General features: G+C 40.3%; 1 protein-coding gene across 10 annotated transcripts in view; it reads right to left on the bottom strand.

Moving 5' to 3' along the window:
- The window catches only part of KIF2A (kinesin family member 2A), a 93,090-nt gene that overhangs the window by 30,987 nt on the left and 37,757 nt on the right, over nucleotides 1–24,346 (bottom strand). For 8 of the 10 annotated variants that reach the window (XM_053300777.1, XM_053300776.1, XM_053300785.1 and 5 more), the window contains exons 5-14: nucleotides 18,852–18,974; nucleotides 18,165–18,265; nucleotides 16,322–16,417; nucleotides 15,225–15,279; nucleotides 9,509–9,671; nucleotides 8,800–8,890; nucleotides 8,277–8,340; nucleotides 7,712–7,803; nucleotides 7,369–7,511; nucleotides 5,634–5,838 (exon numbers count right to left, since the gene is read on the bottom strand). In XM_053300777.1, coding sequence (XP_053156752.1) covers nucleotides 5,634–5,838; nucleotides 7,369–7,511; nucleotides 7,712–7,803; nucleotides 8,277–8,340; nucleotides 8,800–8,890; nucleotides 9,509–9,671; nucleotides 15,225–15,279; nucleotides 16,322–16,417; nucleotides 18,165–18,265; nucleotides 18,852–18,974 — 1,133 coding nt within the window. The remainder of the gene's footprint in view (nucleotides 1–5,633; nucleotides 5,839–7,368; nucleotides 7,512–7,711; nucleotides 7,804–8,276; nucleotides 8,341–8,799; nucleotides 8,891–9,508; nucleotides 9,672–15,224; nucleotides 15,280–16,321; nucleotides 16,418–18,164; nucleotides 18,266–18,851; nucleotides 18,975–24,346) is intronic. The other 2 variants (XM_053300779.1, XM_053300786.1) reach the window with 1 other exon arrangement.

Genomic DNA, 24,346 nt, shown 5'->3' with positions numbered 1-24,346 from the left:
CTTAATGAAGCTGAGATGTTGTGGGTGCTGCTTGTGTGGTGAGCACCTAGTAGCTCTGCAGGCCCCAAAGGTAAAATTCAGGCCTGTGTCTGGGGTGACTGGTTTGCAAAAAATTGAAGTGTGAACTTTGGTTCTGCTGAGCCAAAGTAATTGAACGGAATTGTTTATTCTGTGGTCAAGGCCTAAGGAGAAGGGAAATTTACCCTGTCCTGCCTTGGAGTTGTTTAGGCACTGTGCTATGTGGATGCCAATTATGAGAGCTAGCTTGAAACTTGCTATGTTAATCATATTTAGAAGGTCTTAGAAAACCACATTTTAGATATCTGTACATGTATGCATTTGGAGTACATACTTTTGCACAGGAACTGCTGAACTGCTTTTATAAGATATCTCCGGATAACATTTCTTATATGCTATTTTCTAATAACAATTTCTTTGCATGCTATCTCTAAATAACATTTCTTGGAACTGAAGGCGCCAACGAAACTTTGGGAACTGACCACAGACTGGTCAAGATAGGCACAAACAGGATTGTTGCCATCTGGACTTGTAAACAGGTTAGGCCTGGGACCCACTATGCCAATGATGGGAGACCGGGAAATTGTTTACATTAGGATGGCAACTTCAGAAGATTTGATTTGGCTGTTTTTGATTTGAGATATGACAGGAGGTTTGAGGAGAGGTTATAAAATGGGACATGCATACCCCTCCCAGAGAAGAAATGGGAACATGCAGAGGAAAGGAGAAGCTGCCAAGGGAAGCTACTGAGACCCAGGGAGCTGGATGTCAGCCCTGACAAGGGAGAGACATCCCCTGCCCCTTGGATTAATGGGTGAACACAGGTTGTGTTCTGTAGCCATTCCTGGGCCTTCCACCTAAGCTGCCTGGACAGTTTCCAGCCCTCCTGGTGTTTTTCCTCAAGGCCTCCTGACCAAGCTACAGACGGCGCAGACCGGTAAATTGCTTATCTACTAGAGATTGTCTTCAGTTTAGATCTTCCAGCACTAACGTACCTTTCTGATCCTGTCCTCTCTCTACCTGTGGAATCATTCTTCCCCCTCTGCTTTCTAGCTGCATCCTTGTAATGGCTGACTGTCGTTTCTCTTCCCCCTCTGTTCCCATCCCTCCTCCTCTCTCTCTCTCTCTCTGCTCTTGGCACACAATCATCACATCAGTGATGAGCTCTTAGCTTCCCCCTCCCCTCTCGAGCCTGGCTGTTCGGCCCATGGATTGTGCGTGGCTTTCTCCCTCTGCCTGCGCTGTGGATGACGTGTTTTTTTGGTGAGTGCAGGGAGATAAGACCTCGTTGCTAAGAGACAAAGCTTGCTAGCAGACTCTGAGTGAGATAGAAAGGTGTTTTCATTCCTAGTCAGTGAGAGAAAATATGCTGTCAGCTGTTAGCTCATTTCTAGTGAGAGGGAGGAATGCTTTTAATGCTCTTCTGTTGGGTGAAAGAAATTATTTTAATTGCTGTTGAACCTATACATTATAATAAGGCATGTGATTGATTTTGCTTGTCTGCTAAATTGCTTCAATGTAATCATTTAGCCTTCAATACAGCTTTTAAACTGTAGTTTTGTGTTTGAGAATGCCTTCATTCTTCCCCCTCCTTTTTTCTCGAACGCACGTGATCTCATGGATAATGAATCTGAAGGGTTGATTGCAGCCCTGGACTTTGGAATGTGCTTCCTGTTGAGATAAGAGCCTCCTCATCTCTGGCAACTTTTTAAAAGGCCCAGACACACAAGTTTTGGGTGGTATAGAATGTAATAAATTATATTACATTACATTACATTAATATTATATTTATATTATATTATATTTGTACACCGCCCCAAACTTGCAAATCTGGAAATATTGTTAAGAGGTATGAGGCTATACTGTTGGAAATTGTTTACCAAGTGCAGATTAGAATTTAACAAGAGCATTGATGGGGAGTGCAGTGGTTTGCATGTTTATGTTACATTTACACACACAGGGTAGGAATTTTCTCCATGACACAGACTGAGAGTTAAATATTATAGCTATGGTAAATACAGGCAACCCTTGTTATCCATGGATCCGATAACCGCAGTTTCGCATATCCATGATTAGGTAACCGATACCTGACCTCGGCATACTCAGAAATCAGATGGTTAATTTTTGTACATTTGTGGTTTGGAGACGGCTGGAAATGACCTTGGTGGTCATGTCCAGCTGCCATTTTGTAACAGGGAGCCATTTTGTGGCTCATTTAGTTTTAAAAAAACCTTTTCTTTCCATGAAAAATCACAGAATAATGAAAGAATTTTGACTTCTGGGGAGAATTGCTGGAGGCCCATGGAGCATGGCAGGGCACTTCACTTCCATCCCCCGCTCCCAAATTTTTACCATGGTTTCCCACCCCACCCACCCTATCTCCACTGACCCAATGCTCCATTATTCACGGTTTTGTTACCCATGATAATCTGTGGGAATAGAATCCCCATGGATAATGGGGTTCATCTGGACATCTTAGTCTATTTCAAGTGGGGAAATGCTGTGTTTCATAAGAATTTAATGCTTTGAAAAATGGGCTAAAAGACTTGAGATTAATTCAACTTCAATCTTTCAATTTTGGTATGAGTTGAAAAATGCAGAATGACTATTAGGCAGTTGAGCTAGAAACATCCCACTTATTCCCAACAATAGTAATTTACAACATCTGTAGCTGCTTGCTCATTCTTAATCCACTATATAATTAACTGCATTTAGAAGATGACAAACAAAGCATAGCAACAGTACAACGGTTCACTGGTTAACTACGAATTCACACTAGGTATCAAATTAATAACATCCATACACTGAACTGACAATGCGTCTCTCTCCAAATACAAAATATGTGCACTGTGGATATTTATCGTAGGGTTTATGATAGCAGGTTATGCAAACTAGAATTCTGTGTATATTATGGCCTTTTTCTGAGGAAGAAGTGTGTGAAACTAACCCTTTGGAGCTGAACTCAATAAATATCCTGGATCTGAATATAAAGTAAAGGCAAATTATTAAAAGCTGTCAGGGAAATACAAATGCCCTCGACTGACATCAAAACTAATGCTGCATGTATCAAAAACTCCTCCATGTGCGCAACAGGGGAGAGGATATTTTTTCTAATCTGCCCTTCCCTCTGCAATCACCAAGCTCAGAATCCTCAGGGGCATATTACCAGGAGGCACAGGCAGCTGCAGAGGGGAGGAAAGATTGGCAAAAATAGCCCATTCCCTGTTACATGCACAGGACTTTTTTGGTGCGTACAACATTAGTCCGAATGTCAGCCCTTGAAACTAACAAGAGGGCAACACAAAGGATAAAAAATAGACTTGAAATTATCAAAAGCAGCATCATTAAGTTGGTAAGCCTCATCTAGGCATCTGAAGTCTAAATTTTATGTTGATTGCAAGCATGGTTATATAAGCTGCCGATTTATTTTTATAATAGCCATGCACTGCTCACAATCCATTCTTTCGTTAGTCACAATAAGCAGGCATGTCTGAAAGCCACCATATTATTATATATCGCATAGCTAATGTTGATCTGCATATGTTGTAAACAACCATGATATATACAGTATGCTGAAATAGAAACAAAGCTCATTCTCAGTTTCCCCATGGGCAATTCTGTTTAGTTACCTAAACAATCATCATCTTACGAAATGCATATGCATAACACAGCCCAGGGAAAAACTCATAGCAGAATAATATCTGTTTGTGTTGCCTGGCTGCTGCTTCTTCACATTCCATTACGAAGGGAAGTGGGGAGATGCCTGAGGCAGTGCCAGGAAGGGAAAGAAATTAAAGCTGCCCTACATCCATTCTGATCTTTCCCACCTACCTAGCTTCCAAATATAGGCCAATGGGAGTTTTCCTTGGGGAGAAGGAAATGGGAAGTCACAAGCTGTCAACAGCATGTACATAGGAACATAGGAAGCTGCCTTATACTGAGTCAGACCATTGGTCTATCTAGCTCAATATTGTCTTCACAGACTGGCAGCGGCGTCTCCAAGGTTGCAGGCAGGAATCTCTCTCAGCCCTATCTTGGAGAAGCCAGGGAGGGAACTTGAAACCTCCTGCTCTTCCCAGAGCAGCTTCATCCCCTGAAGGAATATCTTGCAGTGTTCACACATCAAGTCTCCCATTCGTATGCAACCAGGGCAGACCCTGCTTAGCTATGGGGACAAGTCATGCTTGCTACCACAAGACCAGCTCTATAGTGGCCATTAAAAAAAATCATCCACAAATTTGTACTTGTTAGTTGTTGGAGCTTTTTGAGTCCCAAAAATGCTTTCCCTTGTTTCTTGGTCTTTGCTACTTCCCAGTTCTTAGTTGTATAAACCCTGTCCAATTCTTTCACATTGACATTCTCATCCCCGGTTATTGATACATCTGGACAGTCCAAATTCATTTCAAGAAGTACTTCCAAAATTGTTAATACAGACTCTTTGGCAAAATAAGGCTTCAACATGTTTACGTGCACAACTTTTCGACTGGAGTTTTGCAACTTAACCATGGTAAACTCCTCTAAGCTCTCCTACTCAGCATAAAGTCCTTCACACGATGCCTTCATTTTGTCATTTTTCAGTGGAAGAAAAACCATTAATTCCATCCTCTATTTGCATTTCCCTTGATGATTCCTTTTATTTATTGATCATATTCTTTATTTATCCAATTCTTTTCAGAATTTCTTTCTGTTTCCAGATCCAAAGATTGCAGGAAGGGTTTTTTTTAACTGGCAGGAATCATTCTCTAAGCTGGGTTTTTCAGCACGCAGCATCTCAAGCCTCAAGATCTCTATGGAAGAGTTTTCATAATGGCTTCCACATGCTATTGTAAGCACAATTACATGTATGTTTGTAACAGCTGAAGAGAGTATAAAAGTCCTTTATCAGAACCAACAGGGGGAAAGGAAGAAACAGGCCCAGGCTAAAATCAAACAGAGACTGAGAGTGCAAACACTTTCCCCTTTAAGAAGCTGACCCTAGTATAAATGTCCTCAGTGGGGACCCACCCAGTGGTCCCCAGGACCACTGATCATTTAACAGCTCCCTTGCTTTCAGATCCTAGCCTGTTTGCGACCACCTTAACTGTTCTGGTTCCTATTGTCACTGGGCAATTCCTGCTTAACCATGTCCAGATCTAGTTTCAATCTACATCTACCTGCTGGAAGGGCTCAATCTCCCTCTTCACTGTGACCTTCACTGTGACCTTCAAATGGCCCTTCTGTACCCAAGCCTATGCAAGAAAGTTAAGGCATCAGTCTAGTTCAGCAGCTTGGACTTGGAAGACCAGGGTTTAAGTCCAAACTTAGTTATGAAGAAAACTAGGTGAGTGGCCTTGGGCAAATCATTCTCCTGCAGCCTAACCTAACTCTTGGGGTAGTCAAGAAACAAAAATGCTGCTCTGAGCTCCTTGGAGGAAAGGCAGGATACAAATACAACACAATATACCATACATGTTTACCTTTCCTTATTGTAATAATGCATTATATATTAGCTTATGCATAGGCATTTAAAGAGTTTGAACATTTGTACTTAAACAAATATCACCTTCAAAGGTGTTTACATGTGAAACCCAGAGAGGTTTCATTAGCTCAAATGCAATAAAAGGCATTTCATTTACCTTGAGTGCTAAAAGGCTCTTGTTAATTTCAGCACCTTCCAGTCGTGTTTGCCTATCTGCACTGGAAGTGTCAGCTCCTCTTTCATTTCCAGCCAAGTCAATCAATGAAAATTTACCATGCAGTTTCCCTTTTCTCCTGAGGATGATCTGAAACACTGCATGGCTCCGAGATGAGTGTGCATTTGCAGATGTCTGACCAGATGTTCTTTAATAAAAGCGGGGAGGAGAAACAGGATGAAATGCTACTGAGCCACACATTACCACCAAGGTTACTGAGCAATATCCAGACTAGTTAGCCATGAATAAGCACCACTAGAATCAATGAGACAAGTTAATCATAACTAACTTAAATTTCATTTTCAACAGGACTTAATCATGATTAACATAGTCTGGATGTTGCCCAGTGTCTTCAACTAGGGCTGTGCGCAAACCAAAATTTGCAGTTTGGTTTGAAATCGGACCAAATTTGAACCAAACCACTGGTCCGTGAACTGGTTCAGTTGAACCGACCAGCCCGTCCTGTTCAACCGAACTGGTTCAGTGGTTCGAGGGGTTATGCTTATAAAGGGGAATCCAGCGAGGTTTCACCATTACAATTAAAGGGGTGGGGAGATCCTTGAAAAGTCTTCTAAAGGACAGCTGGGGGGCAGCAAGAGGGCACCCTGAAAAGTAGATTAAGGTTCTTACTGGCCCGGCAGCCACCATTACTGCCCCTCAAAGCCCCCATAGCACAGTCCAAGCATGTGGTGCTCCCTCCAGCAATCTGCCCATGCTGCGGCACCACAGTTCCAGCCTCTGCACATCCACAGAGGCCGGAACTGCACCCCAACTGTGCAGATGGGTTGCTGGAGGGAGCACAGCATGCTTAGGATGTGCTGGAGAGCTTTGAGGGATGATGGTGGTGGCTGCCAGGCCAGGCCAATAAGAATCTTAATCTACTTTTAAGGCTGCCCTCTCGCCACCTCCCCCCCCCATCCACCCTTTAGAAGACTTTTCAAGAATTCTCTCACCCCTTTGCTTGTAATGGGGAATCCTCACCAGATCCTTTACAAGTATAACCCCTCAATCCTGAACCAGTCCCTCACACTTAGGGCTTGGTTTACTTCCATCGCGGGCCAGATCGCCTCTGACCCAGTTCAGTCGACCCGGCCTGGGATCAAATGGTTCGTGCACACCCCTATCTTCAACACTGTTCATCACTGTTGAAGATAGTTAAACCTTTCCTTCTGTGATAGTTCTATCATTTGTTGTACACATAGGCCAATTACTTTCTTTCCTTAACTATAATATAGAATGCAACACAACATCTGCATTTTCCTCTTATCCCACTGAGTAAATCACATCTGGTTAAATTCTATTAAGATTATGTTTATCTATAAGTTTTTAAATGGTTCTTGCTTCTATTTTTAAGCTTAAATTTTAATGTTAAATATTGTAGGCTGACTTTTCAACTTAGAATATGGCAATATTTCAAGGAATTAGCAATTTGTTAACAGTAAGCCGATTACACAAATGAACACTGTTCCTAATATGAAGAAAACTGTCAATCATTCTATTTCTCTCAGTAGGCATTACAGAAAAATGGTTTTCTTTCCTCCAAAGTTTAGGCAACTCCCACATTTCACTGAAGTTCATATTTTAAGAAAGCTTATATTTTGAAATAATCAAAAGATTTGGAACTATTCTCATTTATTATAACTGACACTGAAAAAGACAAAAAAATTGAAAAAAATACCTGCAACTGTTGCCTATCTCAATAAGCTTTAGTACATCTTCAACACATTTAACCTCTCGCTCCTGTAATCCCACCACCTGGACTTGCTGTTTACCATCTTCTAACACTCTTAACTTGGTCTTCCTGTTCAATAAGTCGAAAACCTTATGGAGGAGGGGAGAGAGGGAGAAGAGATGCCTATGTTAGCTAGGATCTTTGGAACATTACCATAATCTTCTGTCTGACAAAAAAAAATCAGCCAAACATAACAGAAAAGAGCTAGAAATAGCGATAACTCAAATTCCCAAATGAATGAGCTCTGCTAAAAAGCTATCTATTAGCAACACACAAAACCCCCACATACCTTTCCACTATAAATTTCAAAAAACGTTGCATAAACTTGGAGTTCTAATTTCTTATAGTTTGGTTTCTTCAGCATTAAAAAGACATCTCTGGCTGTGAATAGAGCAAAAATACAGGAACTGAACAGCAGAAAATATATTTACACGCACAAATGGTCCACTTACGGGCAGTTTTTGTTCTACCCTTTCATGTTTTAAATATCATTTAGTATTTTTATAGTGTTTTCAAATGGTCAACACACCTCATGCACATTATCTTGTAAGTCAGGCCAGGCTTTGACACTTAAGACTTAGCATTTACTTTGAAGTAAAGATGTTAAGTATAAAGAGAAATACTCAGTGAAAGCTAGTGTAATTGAGAAAGTAAAGAGTATTGGCCTTTGACCTGGGAAGCGCAGGTTCAGCTTCCAATTTAACCATGGGTTCACTAAGCAGTATTCAAAGCAGCATTACTTCTCAGCTTCTCCTATTCAAATGTAATCTACACCACATACCATAAAATGTGCCATTATGTGCACAGGGCACAGATCATTGTACTTGAATCTCTTGAAGCTCTGGTGTACTTACCAGCTAGTGCATAAATTCCTTTCGAACAGTCTTGGTTCTTTCCTGAAAAGTCACCCCCCATAGTCTAAAGTCAAAAATAATAAAATAAAATGAACAGCACAAAGATGCAAACTGTCAAATTTCACATGCTCATTTTGACTCATCAAAATAAATGGGCACATAGAAAAATATTTTCTCCCTTAAGGTCTACCAATCATAAGTAATTTTATGGGTACACAAACATTTTTTAAAATGCTCAAATTATATTTTAAAAGAAAATTATGTATACATTTTCTAGCACTAATGAAGTTTAAACCATCTTTAAAAGTTAATATATGTACATGCTAGGTGTCATACAAACGTTTGGTGCAGCAGTATGCTGTGAGAAGCACCTTCCTCTCACAGAAAATTTCCAATGATAACACACTGCTGCACCAAAGTATGAATGCCACCCACTGCTTATATACAGAACCCTTTCATAACTGATTAGACTACAATAAAAGCACACTAAAAGCAAAATGCATAGCTTGACAGAAATACTTACATGGGTTTTCCCACTGCCTGTCTGGCCATATGCAAAGCATGTAGCCATTCCTCTTTCAAATATGGTTTCCACTAATGGTCTTGCAGTAAACCTTTGAACACAAGAACAGTCATTACTGTTACAGTCATTACATTTTTATTTATTTAACACATTTGTATACCGCCCAAAACGAAGTCTCTGGCCGGTTTACAACAAATAGCCACAATTATTCGTTTAAAGGCAGACTAAAAATGTATTAAATAAGTAAGAGATACTTCAAAAACCTCTCACCGCCCTGATCAGCATAAAACCGCAAGTGGCAGGTGCACATGCGTGACGCATAAACACCACTTCCGGTTCTTAAGTTGACCAGGGTGGCGAGAGGGTATACAGCCACGCTGCGCCAGCAGTTTTGAAGCCACACCAGAGCGGGAAGTGTGGCGAGGGAGGTAAGGGCACCCTCCCTATGCCTTAAAGCGACCCCATGCACACCCCTACTTCCACCTCCACAACAAAGAAGCTAATACCACAGAAATGGGAAGACCAGTAAAGAGACCCAAAGAACAGTCACACACAGACACACTTATTCTAATTATTTTTGGAGGCTCTGAATACAAAAATGGGAGGGGTGTTGAAGTCAAATAGAAAGCAGACACTCACACACAGTAACAAGGCACAGACTCAGAAACACAGATTATGATACTGCAAAATGGAAACAAGGAACGCATACCTGTAGACCATTTCATTAGGAGCGCTGTCATCGAAGGCATAGTCAAAGCGGAAAGTTTGGTTCTCTAAGTACCTTGTTAAATCCACTTTTTGTTTGGGTTCATGTACCATCACAACATCTTTGCTAGGGATTGTTATCACATCAAGGTCTTTCATTACAGTTTCTAAAAAGTTTTTTAAAAAATTCAAGATGTATTGCTATTAGTTTCTATCCTGCCTCTCTACCTAAGTATTCAAAGCAGCAATAACCTCAACATTATAATATACTTCTATATGAACATAATGTCAATCTATTGTTCATATGTCCAAAATATTGAAATTTATTCAAATAATTTATATTGGAGGGAAACAGGCTTTGTTATAGAGCACCTAATATTATTCCTACACTTCATGGCATCAGGCATACAATGTTGTAAAAGGGCAGGATATAAGATGAAAAACAGTAACCTCTTCCACTGGTATAGTACACTGGTGTAATTTAAAAACCCTACCAGTGTATCTAGCTGATGACACTGTCTAACATCTAGACTAACACTGCACGGACCAAATGTTTCATGCGTGCAATGGGGGAGAGGCGATTTTCACCGATTCCCCTCTTCCTGCTGCACCTTCCAAAAAATATGTCACTGAAGGCTGTGAGACCCTCGAGAGACATTTTCAGGTGGCACGAAAGCCTGCGGAGGGAGGGAGGCTTGGCAAGAACAGTCTCTCCCCTGGAGTGCATATACAACATTACTTGACACACACTATATTAATCTGAATGTCAGCTTCTGTTTCTAAACAATTTTTATTATATAAATAAAACTATACCTAGTTATTTTGTAAGAACTATAATTATCACCAAATATGCCTCCACTATCTATTTTTATGTCATGATCTTTATAAGTTTTAAGATCTTCATTTACCCTACTTCGTTTACCCTATTAGTCTCTGCATTTTACTTTGAAAGGCCCAATTAGAGCTCCTCCTCAACAGTATTAGAGTTGCTGATGTATATTCAAGTAGATTACCAAGCCAAATTCATTTATATTTTAATTTGCCATTTGGTAAGCTGTAACCTTATATATTTTTTAACTCTTTTATATGATTTTTAATTCAGAATGCTCAATGTAGACCAGAATCATCTTCATTATTTCTAACGTGTATTTTGAAAGAACACTATAGAAAGAGCACTGCCTTAAAACAAGAAATATCCAACTTGATTTCAAAAGTTTGTGCATTAATTAATAATAGCTATTGTTAATCGTATGAAATGCCTAAATCAGCAACAACAGTCACAAAGCCCAATGTTCCAAAAGACATGCAAACAAAGGTGCTTTGTATATACAGTCAAATACATTCATGTGTCCTATTTCTGTGGGCAGCGGGGAATCCCTCTAGGCATAAAACTGAACACATTAACGTTTCAGTCCCATACAAAGAGCTGCACATTAAAATAAGTATTCCAGTTCTGACCTTACATCTTTAAGTGCCCGGTTAGGAGGAAGCAACCAACGTTTAACTTCAAGGGATATGTACTGAATTTTGTAACTGTGCTGCTTGAAAATACAATGGACTTCTGTCCTGTATTTGTGAGTGAAACACAGAAGAATCCTGAAAGAAGGAAATATTTGTCTGCCTCAAGAACCATAAGACACTTAGGTTCCAATCCAATACAGACTTACTTGGAATTAAGCCTTATTGAACTGAGTGGGGCTTTCTCCTGAGAAAATATGCATACAATTCTGCTTTTAATCTTTAAAAAGAAATCCAAAGTTTCCTCTTATAATACACATATCCATATCTGCCCCTCCTTTTTAGTTTTCTAGGGCCAAATTCAGTCATCACACAGAGTCAAGATTAAACCTTGGCTTTGCATTCTGTCTCTTAGTCCTTCTGGGGGTGTCTACTCCCAACTCACCTTCACACACAAGCCTCAGAAGTATTTACTTCCATCTGTAGTTTGAAAGCAGCCAGGATTGCTTATAAAATCCAAACCAACTGATCCTGGCTTATTCTAACCAGAGTTCTTGAAATACATCACAATCTGAACCTAAGGTCCAGAAGTTCAGATCATGGTTTATTTCAAGAGCCCTGGTTAGAATAAGCCAGGATCAGTTGGTCTGGATGTCATGAACAATCTGATTTGTTTTTAATCACAATTGGAAATGAAATACTTCCGAGGCTTACATGAGAAGGGGAGACGGGAGTGGGGAGTGTGTATTCCTGAGGCCAAGACTGCATGCAAAGCCAAAGTTTAATTTTGACTTCATGCGAAATCTGAACCTGTCACAAAATAGTATGCTGACAACTCATCAGGGAAGGGAACCATTAATAAAACTAAAGGGAGACATTTTATATAATTTCCTCTTAAAGTAGCAAGAACAGACTGCGATCATATCCTAGGAAGAGATCAAACTTGTATAAAGCACAATTAAGGTATTCCAAATACAAAACAGGAGGGAAATCCTCAAAATCTAGTCTCCAAAACGCATTCTCACTGTGTTATCACTCAGAATAAATTTAGAACTCCAGATCTTATCACCACTGAGTGACTTAAGTTCTTAAGTTCAAGAAGGAAAGACTGATAAAATGAAGTATTAAAACAGGTTTAATGTTTGCAAGACAACATAAAATGCTGTCTTGCAAATGCTCCCCCAATAATCAAACACAGTAAGACTGAGGAAGCTAAATCCTTTGGGAATCAACCACAAAGATGGAAGATCCAAACTTGAGAAATGTTAAATGAGGATAGAGTCATATTTCAACAAGAATCTTGCTGTTCAATGATTTTTTTTTCCAACTAGCTTTAGAGATGTGCTGGTTATATAATCTCCTTTGCTTTTAAAATGACATGAAATGGAAATAATTGAATGTCTAACAGATTTGCATGCTGAATATAAAGAACCAGCCTTTGAGAAAAAATGTTAAGCTTTTATAGTGACGTTTTACCTACTTCATGGTCACACACTGCAGAATTCTCTAAAAGTGTCAGATATAGGAAAACAGCAAGAGATAAATGGTAGCAAAAGGCTATAGAATAAAAGATCCAACTGCACCTATTTCTCATTTTAAGTTCTGTAGCATTTCTGTGTCATCTTTTAATCCAACAAAATGTGCACTGTATTGCATCAATATATACTGTATTTCAGTGTATTACTTCCCAGGTTAACTGCAACCCATAATATGAAGAAATTACAAAATACTGCTCAAGGAGCTTCACCTAAGCAAGAGATTCCAGGAAGACGACCAAGTATGTCTAGAACTTAAGTTACAGTTAAATTTCCTCTACAAAGCAATTAGTGTGGTAATGCTCAACACATCATCTGATAGCTTTGCAACTCCCTTGCTCTTCACAAGGCATTCAAATAGGACATTATGTAACCATTACATAATTGTGGAATAATCTTCACCTCCAAAATTCCATTACACTCCAACATGTATCTCTGTCACACTAATACCTCATTTAGCCCAGCAACACAGGAACATCAGATGCCTCTAGATCAGGTGTTTTAACAAATAGAAGAGCTGTTGTCACAGAGCTCAGCATTTGGAGTTTGAATAAGGAGTATACAAATAAGTAGCATTCTGAGAAAATAGTACTACTAATATTTAATCTATTTTTGATACAAGAGTTGAATACAGAAAATTCAAACAGTCTAGGATTGCTTTCTTCTTGGCATTTCAGAGGAAGTGTGTTTTGAAAAACTGTTGGTTTGCTGTGTAGTTTTTGCTCTTTTTTAACTAATGATTACCTTTTTATTTTTAATGGCTGTTACTGTTAGTTTTATGCAAGTTGCCTTCAGTTTTGGAAAAGCAGGTACACATATTTTAGTAAGTAAAACTTTATTTCAGTCGTAGACCAGCAATTTTAATAAAGATATAACCTGTTATACAACAATGAGGTATTTATATGTCCAGAACAATTGCAGAGGAGATAGCACTTCTAGATGTGGCCAGATAAAAAGGTTTCTAGGTCCAATTCAGCAGCACAACCAATTAAACAAAGGATACCTTATATACAGACACACACTTGCATTCAGCAAGAAACCAACAAGGAAACTGGATGTGATCTATTCTTTTAACTCGGGTCCAAAAACTGAGATAAATGGCAGTTGGAAATAGCAACTGGGTCAGTGGCTGATTTTGGCAACACACCACTTAACAATGCAGTCTTCCTGCAAGACGGTAGATGAGTTTGATCTGCCTGTTCTGGATGGGGTCACACTTCCCCAGAAGGAACAGGTACGCAGTCTGGGGGTGCTTCTGGACACAAAATTCTCTCTGGTGTCCCAGGTTGAGGCAGTAGCCAGAGGTGCCTTTTATCAGCTTCGGCTGATACCCCAGCTGAGCCCATTTCTTGAAATGAATGACTTCAGAACAATAGTACGTCTGCTGGTCACTTCCAGACTTGACTACTGCAATGTGCTCTATGTGGGGCTGCCTTTGTACGTGGTCCGGAAACTGCAGTTTGTCCAGAATGCAGCAGCCAAGTTGGTCTCTGGGTATTCTCAGAGAGACCATATCACTCCTATCTTAAAAAATCTACACTGGCTGCTGCTAAGTTTCCGGGTGAAGTACAAGGTTTTGGTTATAACCTATAAAGCCCTAAACAGCTTGGGCCTTGGGTATTTAAGAGAACGTCTTCTTTGCTATGAACCACACCGCTCACTGAGATCATCTGGAGAGGTCTGTCTGCAGTTGCTACCGGCTCGTCTGGTGGCTACTCGGGGACGGGCCTTCTCCGTTGCTACCCCAAGGCTTTGGAACACACTTCCTGCTGAAATAAGAGCCTCCTCATCTCTTAAAACTTTTATAAAGGCAGTCAAGATGCATTTATTCACCCAGGCTTTTAATTAGATATGGTTTTAATTGTGTTTTAATAGTTTTAACATTTTAAATTTTAATTGTTGAAATGTGTTAATCTTTTTATTGGTTGTTTTTATTGTCTTGTAAATTGCCCAGAGAAAATAGGTTTTGGGTGGTATAAAAATGTGTTAAATAAATAAATAATAAATAAATAAATAATGTTCTTTCCAGGGAAACCCTTTTACCATCCCACACTATATACAATAATACAACAGCTTCCATTTCCTAATGCCATTATTCTGTGCTCTGCTCCCTTAGAGAATGGCATATCCTATATCCTGCCTCTGATCTAATGCAAGATATGCTCTTCCTCATTTTGGTAGAATGAGAGAGTAAGGAGAGCTGTTCAAGCCTGAGCTCAGATTTCAGCCATTGTCCTTCATCAATTGTAAAATTTAAATCCTTATTAACAAGCAAGTACATTTCCACAGAACCAATATTTTAAGATCTTGTGTATTTTACAATTCCAGAACGTACACTCACACTGGATTCACAGTAAGTCAGAAATTAGTTGCAAGTGCAAACTGGCCGTGGTGTTATGATGCTGCCAAGCGTGTCCAGAAAACAATGTCATTTAGGTGCCAATTCTGTGAAGTTTGAAAAAAATTACTTAATCTTTTCCATTTTTCAGCAATATATTGATAGTGGCTACTTTCTATTACCACTTCATCAATCTGAACTACTTATATTGTAAATTGACTGGGCTGAAGGCAGACTCTTAACATGGCTGTATAACACTTACATACCCACACTAAAATGAAGTGCATCTCCGAGCATGGCCTCAAAGACTTCCACAGTGTAAAAGAAAATTACCACCCACCTCCCAAATACTGAAAATAAAAGCCTACAAATATATTTAAAAATCATACCTTTTTTATTGAGCGGTCGTTTTCGAACACAAACACATATCCTGTGCTCATCAATCTTTTTTAAAAAAGAAGAAGAACCACCGTTAATGAAATGTGGAACTGTAAACCAAATTTGCCATTTAAAACTTTTTCTGGAAGGTCATGCCAGCAATTATTCTGAAGTTGTAGACAACAGTGCTACAAAATGTATACTTAAAGAATGGGCTTGCATAGAATTTTTGGTTCACCACCATAAACACTAGTGGTTTAGCCCTCCAGAATGCAACAAGCTCCAAGTGGCAACATATTAACAGGGATTCAAGTTCATGCCCCAAATCACTGAGACAATGTTTACATCTTCAAGTGGTCTAGGGCTAAACCCCTTGCCCATTTTAAACATCTTAGCCAACAAGTGATGACAGAAGTTCACATATCAGGTTATTCATCTGATATTAAGAGATAAGTGCAAACCTGATAACACTGAGTTTCAAAGATGTTACTTTGGGCCACGTGTCACTAACAGGAGCAAGTTTCTAGAGAGAGCTAGGAACTTACTATCTCAGCTACCTCTAGTCTCGAAAGCATATTCAGAAGCCTCCGAGATCAGAGGTTGCCATGACTGAGATCCGCATGTTCCCAGCTCACAAAAGTTGATTATACTCATGAGAGATAAAAGCAGCCCAAAGTAACAGCTGAACCAGCTCTTGGTTTACACGCAAAGAATAAATATGAACTCACTCAAGTGGAGTGAAAGGTTATTATACAGAGTTACAGACATGATCGTGCCAATATACCTATAGGGTTACAACAGTGTACTTATCTGTGTTGGCAAATAATGAGTTCCAATTATGTTTTTCACAGACTGCAGGACAACTGTCCAAGAGTAAAAGGAATACCAAATGTGTAGCCCATGTATGAGTTTTAGCTTCCTCACTTAGGATTGAGTTCTTTGTCAGCACATATGCCACTAAAACTGATTGTCTTGCAAATGCTGCACCTACACAAGCCTTTCCATGAGCATCACCGAATGTTTACTATTTTAACATACCACATTGGCACCTATAATTTAAAATAAAATTCCCCAAGTTCTTACATTACTATATAGTGTTAACACTTACAGGATCTGCAGTTGTTAGTGGTCTATAGTCCAGACTTCCCCTAAAATCTCTGATCATGCACATAATTTCATAATTTGGATTTGTAGCTTCAACATCCTAAGAGGAAAAAAGAGGCTGCCAATATTACAACATGCAGGTGTTCTCAATACATATACATGGACTTTAAACACAATCAGAGAAACCCAAAGTACTAAGGACATACTTTGCAAAATCTTCAGTTTTCCCTATGACATGAGATCATGGAAACATCACAATCCAAAGAGGTCATTTACACACATTTAAAGAAAGTGCATCTGAGAGCCAGAGCTATATTATTTGTTACACTTGAGGAGAGCTGGTCTGGGGTAGGGAGAGCTGGTCTTGTGGTAGCAAGCATGACTTGTCCCCTTAGCTAAGCAGGGTCTGCCCTGGTTGCATATGAATGGGAAACTAGAAGTGTGAGCACTGTAAGATATTCCCCTCAGGGGATGGAGCCGCTCTGGGAAGAGCAGGAGGTTTCAAGTTCCCTCTCTGGCTTCTCCAACATAGGGATGAGAGAGATTCCTGCCTGCAACCTTGGAGAAGCCGCTGCCAGTCTGTGAAGACAATACTGAGCTAGATAGACCAATGGACTGACTCAGTATATGGCAGCTCACTATTTCATACTTTTGCAAGAATATCATTTTAGCCTCGCAACGCATCTGAGACAGATCAGGCTAAGCAACTTATGCCCAGTTCAGACCTCAACAGAATCTGTTCCTATGGTGGTGGCGGGTATGATAAGGATGTTATTTTAGATTTAAAGTGCTGAAATAAACCTTAAAGGAATCATATTGGATGTCAAGTCTAACAGAGGTTGCAAAGTTTTAGAACTTCCAAGGAAGCAAAGTTGGCATCTGACTTCACTGATTAACTTGGTGAGGCACTTCCATGTGCACAGCTACCACAGACAAGAAGCTGATGGAGAAGCCACTCACACAGAAGGTGCTATCCACATCAGAGCACATAAAGACTTCAAACTAAGCCACAGCCAATCCAGCAATTCATTTGTTGACTCAGGTATCAGCAAAGGCCAGCAAATCCATGTACTCTCTCCTCCCTTTACAGACTTCTGCTAAATAAAGCATCCTCGTTTGTTTATCCAGTTTCAAACTGTGGTTTGAGCAATCCCTACAACTGTAGGAAATGTTTCCCATTTAAGCTGGATATTAGAGGAGAGAGAAACTGGGGAGACTCACAGCTTCTTCCTTGTTTGTTCACAATCCACTCTCACCCCCACAAAAATACCATAGGCTATTGGATAGTCAGAACCATTCCTATATACTGAGTTATTTTCAAGCAAAGAACTTTCATCCCTGGCGAATTCCTGACAACTAGAAAAAGAAAAATCCTTACATGCTATAGCAGCTTATGACCATCAGCACAACAAAGTGGCTTGCGTACCAATACCACTTCTTATATCAGTAGGAGACAGCAAGTCTCACTTTTGATTAGAACATAGCATTTAAGCCAGCCAACAGGATTAAGCTTCTACTTTGTGACAGAATTTATTAAGTTTAAAAAGATTTTCTTAAAAGATTAGTAACTTTATTTTAAAAGTTAAGATTGTAGCAATGCACTCACATTCTACCCAGCTACACTCAAATGCTTTCAGTGATTTAAATAACACTTCTAAAGTTTCAAGTTCTCAAAATGACAACATTGCCGCAGAAGCACAGTAATGGTTTTTATCCATAGCATCTTAGCAAGCAATAGCTATCACCAAGACTGAATTTTTAGAATGTCAGGAAATGTTAAGATTGGAATTAATTGACAGAAGAGAAACATGTTTATGAACAGAAATAAAATTCTAAACAAAACAAACCTGAGCTCGCTTCTCTCTAAGTTCCTGCTGTTGTAATCTTCGTTTCTCACGTTTTTCTTGCAGTTTTTCAACTTCTTTCACACAATTCGATTTTCTACGTGCTTAAAGTGGGGGGAGAAGTAATATTTTAATGCTTGCAAGGCATAATGTGAATTTTATTTACACAATTTGGTTAGTCACACCTGAGCCCCACTGAAATATATGGGACTAACATCAGTCATGTCCCATTTATTTCAACAGGGCTCAGCCTTGACTAACTTAGTCTGCATTCTGCCTACTGTCAGTAAAATGTATATCTGCCTTAATTTTAGCAGTTCAGCACAGGGCTCAATTATTACAATCTGACTAAAGTCCTACAAAGCATTTTTAAGGGATATGGACAATGAAAAGTGACAATACAGAACAGACAGTGACCTTTACCACACTGACTTATACATGTGTTTCTCTTGGTTTGACCTAATAAAAGGTCTGGTCAATTATCAATCTCAGTCCATTATTTTAAAACTACCAAAACTGTATGAATATTCTGATACCAACAGGACTATGGAAGTACAATCACACTGTGATTTCTCAAAATAGACACAACATTGGTACAGACCATTCACTACTTATGGATTATATAATTGTCCAAGAGAGTGTACATGTAATGCCTAAAGTGAATGAATCTTTGATACATGATTTACATACAAGGGAGTCCAAATTCCTTTTTTGCAGCTTGAACTGGAGATATATCTGAAACACTACCATTCTGTTGTGTAGAAGAAGACTGTTCAGGAAGCTGAGTAGGTCGCGCACGCGCAGAACCAATCACTATTTTAAAAAAAGGAAAAGTAAAAGTTACTCAGCAACCTATCATATACAGAAGAGTCCTAATTTCTCAACATAATGCTTTGTTAATTCTGTCCAAAGCTAGGACTATTTATCTGAAAAATTTCTACGCACATTTTGGTTTTTATGGGTATTTTAATTTGATTTTTAAAATATGTTTTAATTGTTAAATTTCTTGGTTTGTTTTATTGCTGTAAACTGCCTAGAGACTTCAGTAGTGGGTGGTATACAAATATGTTAAATAAATAAATAAGTAAAGCTTCCAAAGTAGCTCACAAAACAAAGCAAAACATTAATCCATTAGTCCATTTAAAACCCAACAACAAGATTAATCAGACAGCAAGAAACACACTCAGAGCACAGCAGAATTAAAAGTACCAATTAAATGCCTGGGAGAATAAAATTTACAGTTAAGAGAAGCTACAAAAGCACCTGCAAGATAAAAATAGGTACATTATGAGACAAATATTTCCATGTTATAAACAAACTACATCACTCCTTGAATTAAAAATTAATGCCCCAGTAAAATACACCAGTAGAGATAAGCTTAATATCAAGGCCAACAAAACCAAAAATGAATGTCACAGTTCAATCCACCAAAACAGGTGCACCAGAAAGAAACAACAACAATTGAGAAGCACCGAGAGGGGCTGGTGCTAAGAAATTGTTCATGCATTGCAAGAGCACCTCCGATGAACTGGTTGGGCCCCATAATCTGCATATGAGCACAGGTTTTAAACTTATGCACTCTGATTAGGAATCTCACACTGCCTTCTGGTATAAATATTCATACTGATACAGGCACTGATCAGCCAAAGAGGTTTAGACGAACATATCAGTTCCTCAGGTTGGTGTGGAAGAGTAATGAGAATCATGAGCAGGAGAATGTATTGCGCAGGGATTTCCTCCATCCCAGGCTTGTAGAAGATCCTTCCCTCAGACCCCTTCTGCTGCTCAAACTGGTCACAGAAGCCAACAGTTTAGTCTGTTGTGCAATTCCTTGCACCCCAGAAGGCAGAGCGGCAACTAAGAAGCAAACAGAACTCAGAGATGAAATGACAAGTTGCTTACTCTGCAACTGATATCCCTGAAGTGGTCATCTGTGCAATCTCACAGTCGGGTCTGGGCATGCACAAATCATTATCAGAACCTTCTAGAGCTCTCAGGCTGAAAGGGATGCTCTTGTCTCTCCTGAAGAGCAGGAAACCCTCTCAGTGCCTGTTCCAATGGATGGGACTAAAGCTTTCAAATTCAGTTCCTTCTACCCAGATGTTAGCAATGGAGACAGGCAGCTGTGATTGCCATGCACTTCATAGAGACTCTCAGTGCTATAGAATGTCCCAAAGGGATAACATGGTAGTGGTAACAGTGATTCCTAATGGCAAAATGGAAGAACTTATGGTGCTGTAGATAAATTGTTATGTGGCAGCCTTAAGACCCATTGAAGCAAACCATATGGAGTCATCAAGCAAGAGAATATCAGCAAAAGGCAAATCCAAAACCTTTCAGGGAGCATTGACATAAAACCGTTCCAGAACAGGTCTCAGGCTGCCATCCTTAGGTAGCATGCAATGCCAGGAATAAAACCCACAACAGTGCGGGGCTGCAGGAACAGGTACACTAAACCATTTTGTAGAAGCAAGTTGCAGTTCTGAAGAAAGATGGGTACTCTGAAATGCATAAGGGCAAGCAGCATGAAGTCTGATGACACAGCCTATCCTGATGATCACAAATGATGAGTTCCCATATACAGGTGAAACTCGGAAAATTAGAATATCGTGCAAAAGTCCATTAATTTCAGTAATGCAAATTAAAAGGTGAAACTGATATATGAGACAGATGCATTACATGCAAAGCGAGATAAGTCAAGCCTTAATTTGTTATAATTGTGATGATCATGGCGTACAGCTCATGAAAACCCCAAATCTACAACCCCAGAAAATTAGAATATTACATGGAACCAAGAAGACAAGGATTGTAGAATAGAACAATATCGGACCTCCGAAAAGTATACAGTGTACTGTGCTTGATTGGCCAGCAAACTCGCCTGACCTGACCCCATAGAGAATCTATGGGGCATTGCCAAGAGAAGGATGAGAGACATGAGACCAAACAATGCAGAAGAGCTGAAGGCCGCTAATGAAGCACCCTGGTCTTCCATAACACCTCATCAGTGCCACAGGCCGATAGCATCCATGCCACGCTGCACTGAGGCAGTAATTGCTGCAAAAGGGGCCCAAACCAAGTACTGAATACATATGCATGCTTTTACTTTTCAGAGGTCCGATATTGTTCTATTCTACAATCCTTGTCTTCTTGGTTCCATGTAATATTCTAATTTTCTGGGATTGTGGATTTGGGGTTTTCATGAGCTGTACGCCATGATCATCACAATTATAACAAATTAAGGCTTGACTTATCTCGCTTTGCATGTAATGCGTCTGTCTCATATATCAGTTTCACCTTTTAATTTGCATTACTGAAATTAATGGACTTTTGCACGATATTCTAATTTTCCGAGTTTCACCTGTAAAGTGTTGGGAGTCTGTCACCATTGGAGAGGAATAGGGCCCCTAGAACGGAGAAATCAAAGACTGCATCTGGAACTACCTGAATCATTGGGTGAGGTTCGCAATTATCAATTATCTGTTGGGAATGGAAGGGTCTCCAAGCTCAAGATTTGTACCACTGCATTTGTTGTGTGGTCTGAAAGCTGATGGGACCATACACAAGATCTGGAAGTTGACTTGATTTCCTCACAGTGTTTCAGTGCAATCATTGGATCTGGACACTGGACAGCCCTTCTCCATTGAATGAGAGGTCCTCGTGCTTAATTCTCAGGTTGAAAGGCAGTAGACTGTAGTCAGGCATGCCTAAAAAGTGGCATCACCTTTAAGTCACAGTCTGCCATACATCAAATATTATGCATGCGTAGTTTCACCAGCTAAACAGTTTAAACCTGGAGTGCCTTCACAAAATTCATTTGCCCTTAGGGAAAGTATCAAAGCACAGTGAAACCTTCTTCCAAAGGAAATACTAAAAGGAAATGCCACCATGTAGACATTTAAGGCAGCGTTTCTTAACCTTGGGCCCCCAGATGTTGTTAGACTACAACTCCCAGAATCCCCAGACATTTGTGATTCTGGAGTTGTAATCCTTTGTGGCTGGGGATTCTGGAGTTGTAGTCCAACAACATCTGGGGGCCCAAGGTTAAGAAACCCTGGTTTAAGGCATGCAAGACAGCTGAACAATAGAATTTCCTGGCCATTACATCAAGATCTGGGTCGAGATCCGTCGATACCCATAAAAATGGGACGATCCTGGGACTTCGACCTGGAACGGACTTGACTAACGAACACTAAAAATGGCTGAAGAGAAAAAATCTGGTTGTTTTAAGTCCAAGCCTAAGGCCTCCGCAACTTCCCTAATCTGGGCATGATAAGCCTTTAGTTCTTCAGAGGGTGAAGTAGATGTTTTTGGTGGCACATCCGAAGGTGGATTTGGATCAGAAGGGTGTTGTTACAGCAACAAAGGCTCTTCAGAAGGGGAAGTAGATGTTTTTGGTGGCACATCTGATGGCAGATCTGGATCAGAAGGGTGGCTAGCCCCATCTGAGTCAGGCTCCGTGGATTCAGACGAATAACCACCTCTGCTGCTCTCTACTGACATCACGATCGGAGGCGCCTTCTTTCCTTTCTACTTCCTTGGTTGTGATAGATGCATGGGCATTTTTACAGGCGATAGTGCTGGCATGACCGGAGTATCTGGTGGTGGTCGTAGTGGTAAAGGAGGCTGCTCCGGTATCACCGGGTGATATGCTTCCTCAGCTGTAGTATGGCAAGCAGTAGACACAGTAGCAGTACTAGAGGCGGTCTTAGGTTGCTGCATACCCCTTGACCCCCAGTTGCCACTAACAGAGGCTGCTGCAAAGCACACTGTGCCTTCCATATTTGGAATTTCGCATATTCGTCAGTCAACACATTCATTGGAGTGTGGCAAAAACCACACAAATGTGCCATCTGTCTGTGACCTTGTTGCTAATGCACGAGCCCCTGAAAGCTCGCATACTGCATGGGTGACTTCCATGCTAATGAAGTCTGCATAGACATTGGTGACGGCACCGATGGTCGAGAGAACAGTCCCAAATATCTCAGTACTGTTGGATCTGGAATGCGCAAAGGCAACATTAGATGAATAGGCATTGTGGTTGCAGTCGTAACAATGTGCATAGGCGACATCGATGGCGTTTTAGGTACAGACACTAGAATCTCAACATCCTGTTCGATATTGAGACCACTACTTAAAAAAAAACATGCAAAGTTGACCCCGAGGGGGTCCTGTTTGAAGAATCTAGAATAGCTAGCAAAGTAGTTGCAGTGTTCGGATCCAAGGAGACATCATCATCCTGAAGATGCTCAGTGGAGAAATCAGTATAGTTCCCGCCGTCCATGGGCTGCCACTGCAAGGGAGTCAACAGGGATTGTACCAGCATTTGAGCTAGGGACAATTGTAAGACCCTCTGGGGCGAAGCAGCTACAACTGGCGTGTGCAGCAAGCCCTTTGAGACAGTCATCAATGTTGTAGCTGGTTCTGAAAGAACCTTTGGTACCGACACCGACGTTGTGTCTGTGAAATGATGATCAGCTTCTGAATCCGTGGTCGATCTTGAAGGCAAAGTTTCTGACGTCGACATCAACAGAGCTGTTGCAGATCTTGAAGGTGGGCTAAAGCCTTGTAGGGAAGTAAGAGAAGGCGTACTGCCCTTAAGATTTTGACTTGGTGTAATGTTTTTTTCTAGAAGGAGAATCCATTTCCTCATCCAAGGAGTGCCTCCTCATCTTGTCTTTATGCCCATGTGTCTACTTCGAGACCTCTTTTGGTCTCTTGAATAGGGACTCCGTATCCCCTGCAGGTTCAAATCCGCACTGGTACTATATTGGGCAGAAGCGATGTAGGAAGGTGCTGAAAGGCATTATCTCATACTGCAAGGGAGGAAGCAACAGTAAACCCCTCCTATATTCTACCAAATAAAACCACAGGGCTCTGTGGGTTCCAGGAGTTAAAATCGACTTGACAGCACACTTTACATTTACGTTATCCCCTGCAGGGGTTTTAGACTGCGTTCCTGCAGTTCCCTGAGAACTCTATGTTGACTTCGACATCAAGCTCAATCCCAACCCTGATGTTGAGGGGTAATTCAGCCTTGGTGTCGGAGGGTAGAGTGTATCATTGTAAAGCGCCGCACGCAGTCGTAGCACCCGATTTTTAGGTGTTTGCTTAGAAAATGAGCAGCATATCTTGCAAGCTATCAGATTGCACTGTTCCCCTAAGCATAGCAAACATGAGTCATGGTG

The sequence above is a fragment of the Hemicordylus capensis genome, chromosome 2 (genome assembly GCF_027244095.1).
Source record: "Hemicordylus capensis ecotype Gifberg chromosome 2, rHemCap1.1.pri, whole genome shotgun sequence".
Lineage (NCBI taxonomy): Eukaryota > Metazoa > Chordata > Lepidosauria > Squamata > Cordylidae > Hemicordylus > Hemicordylus capensis.
Note: the sequence above shows the minus strand (reverse complement) of the source record. Positions and strands in the feature narration are given on the sequence as shown.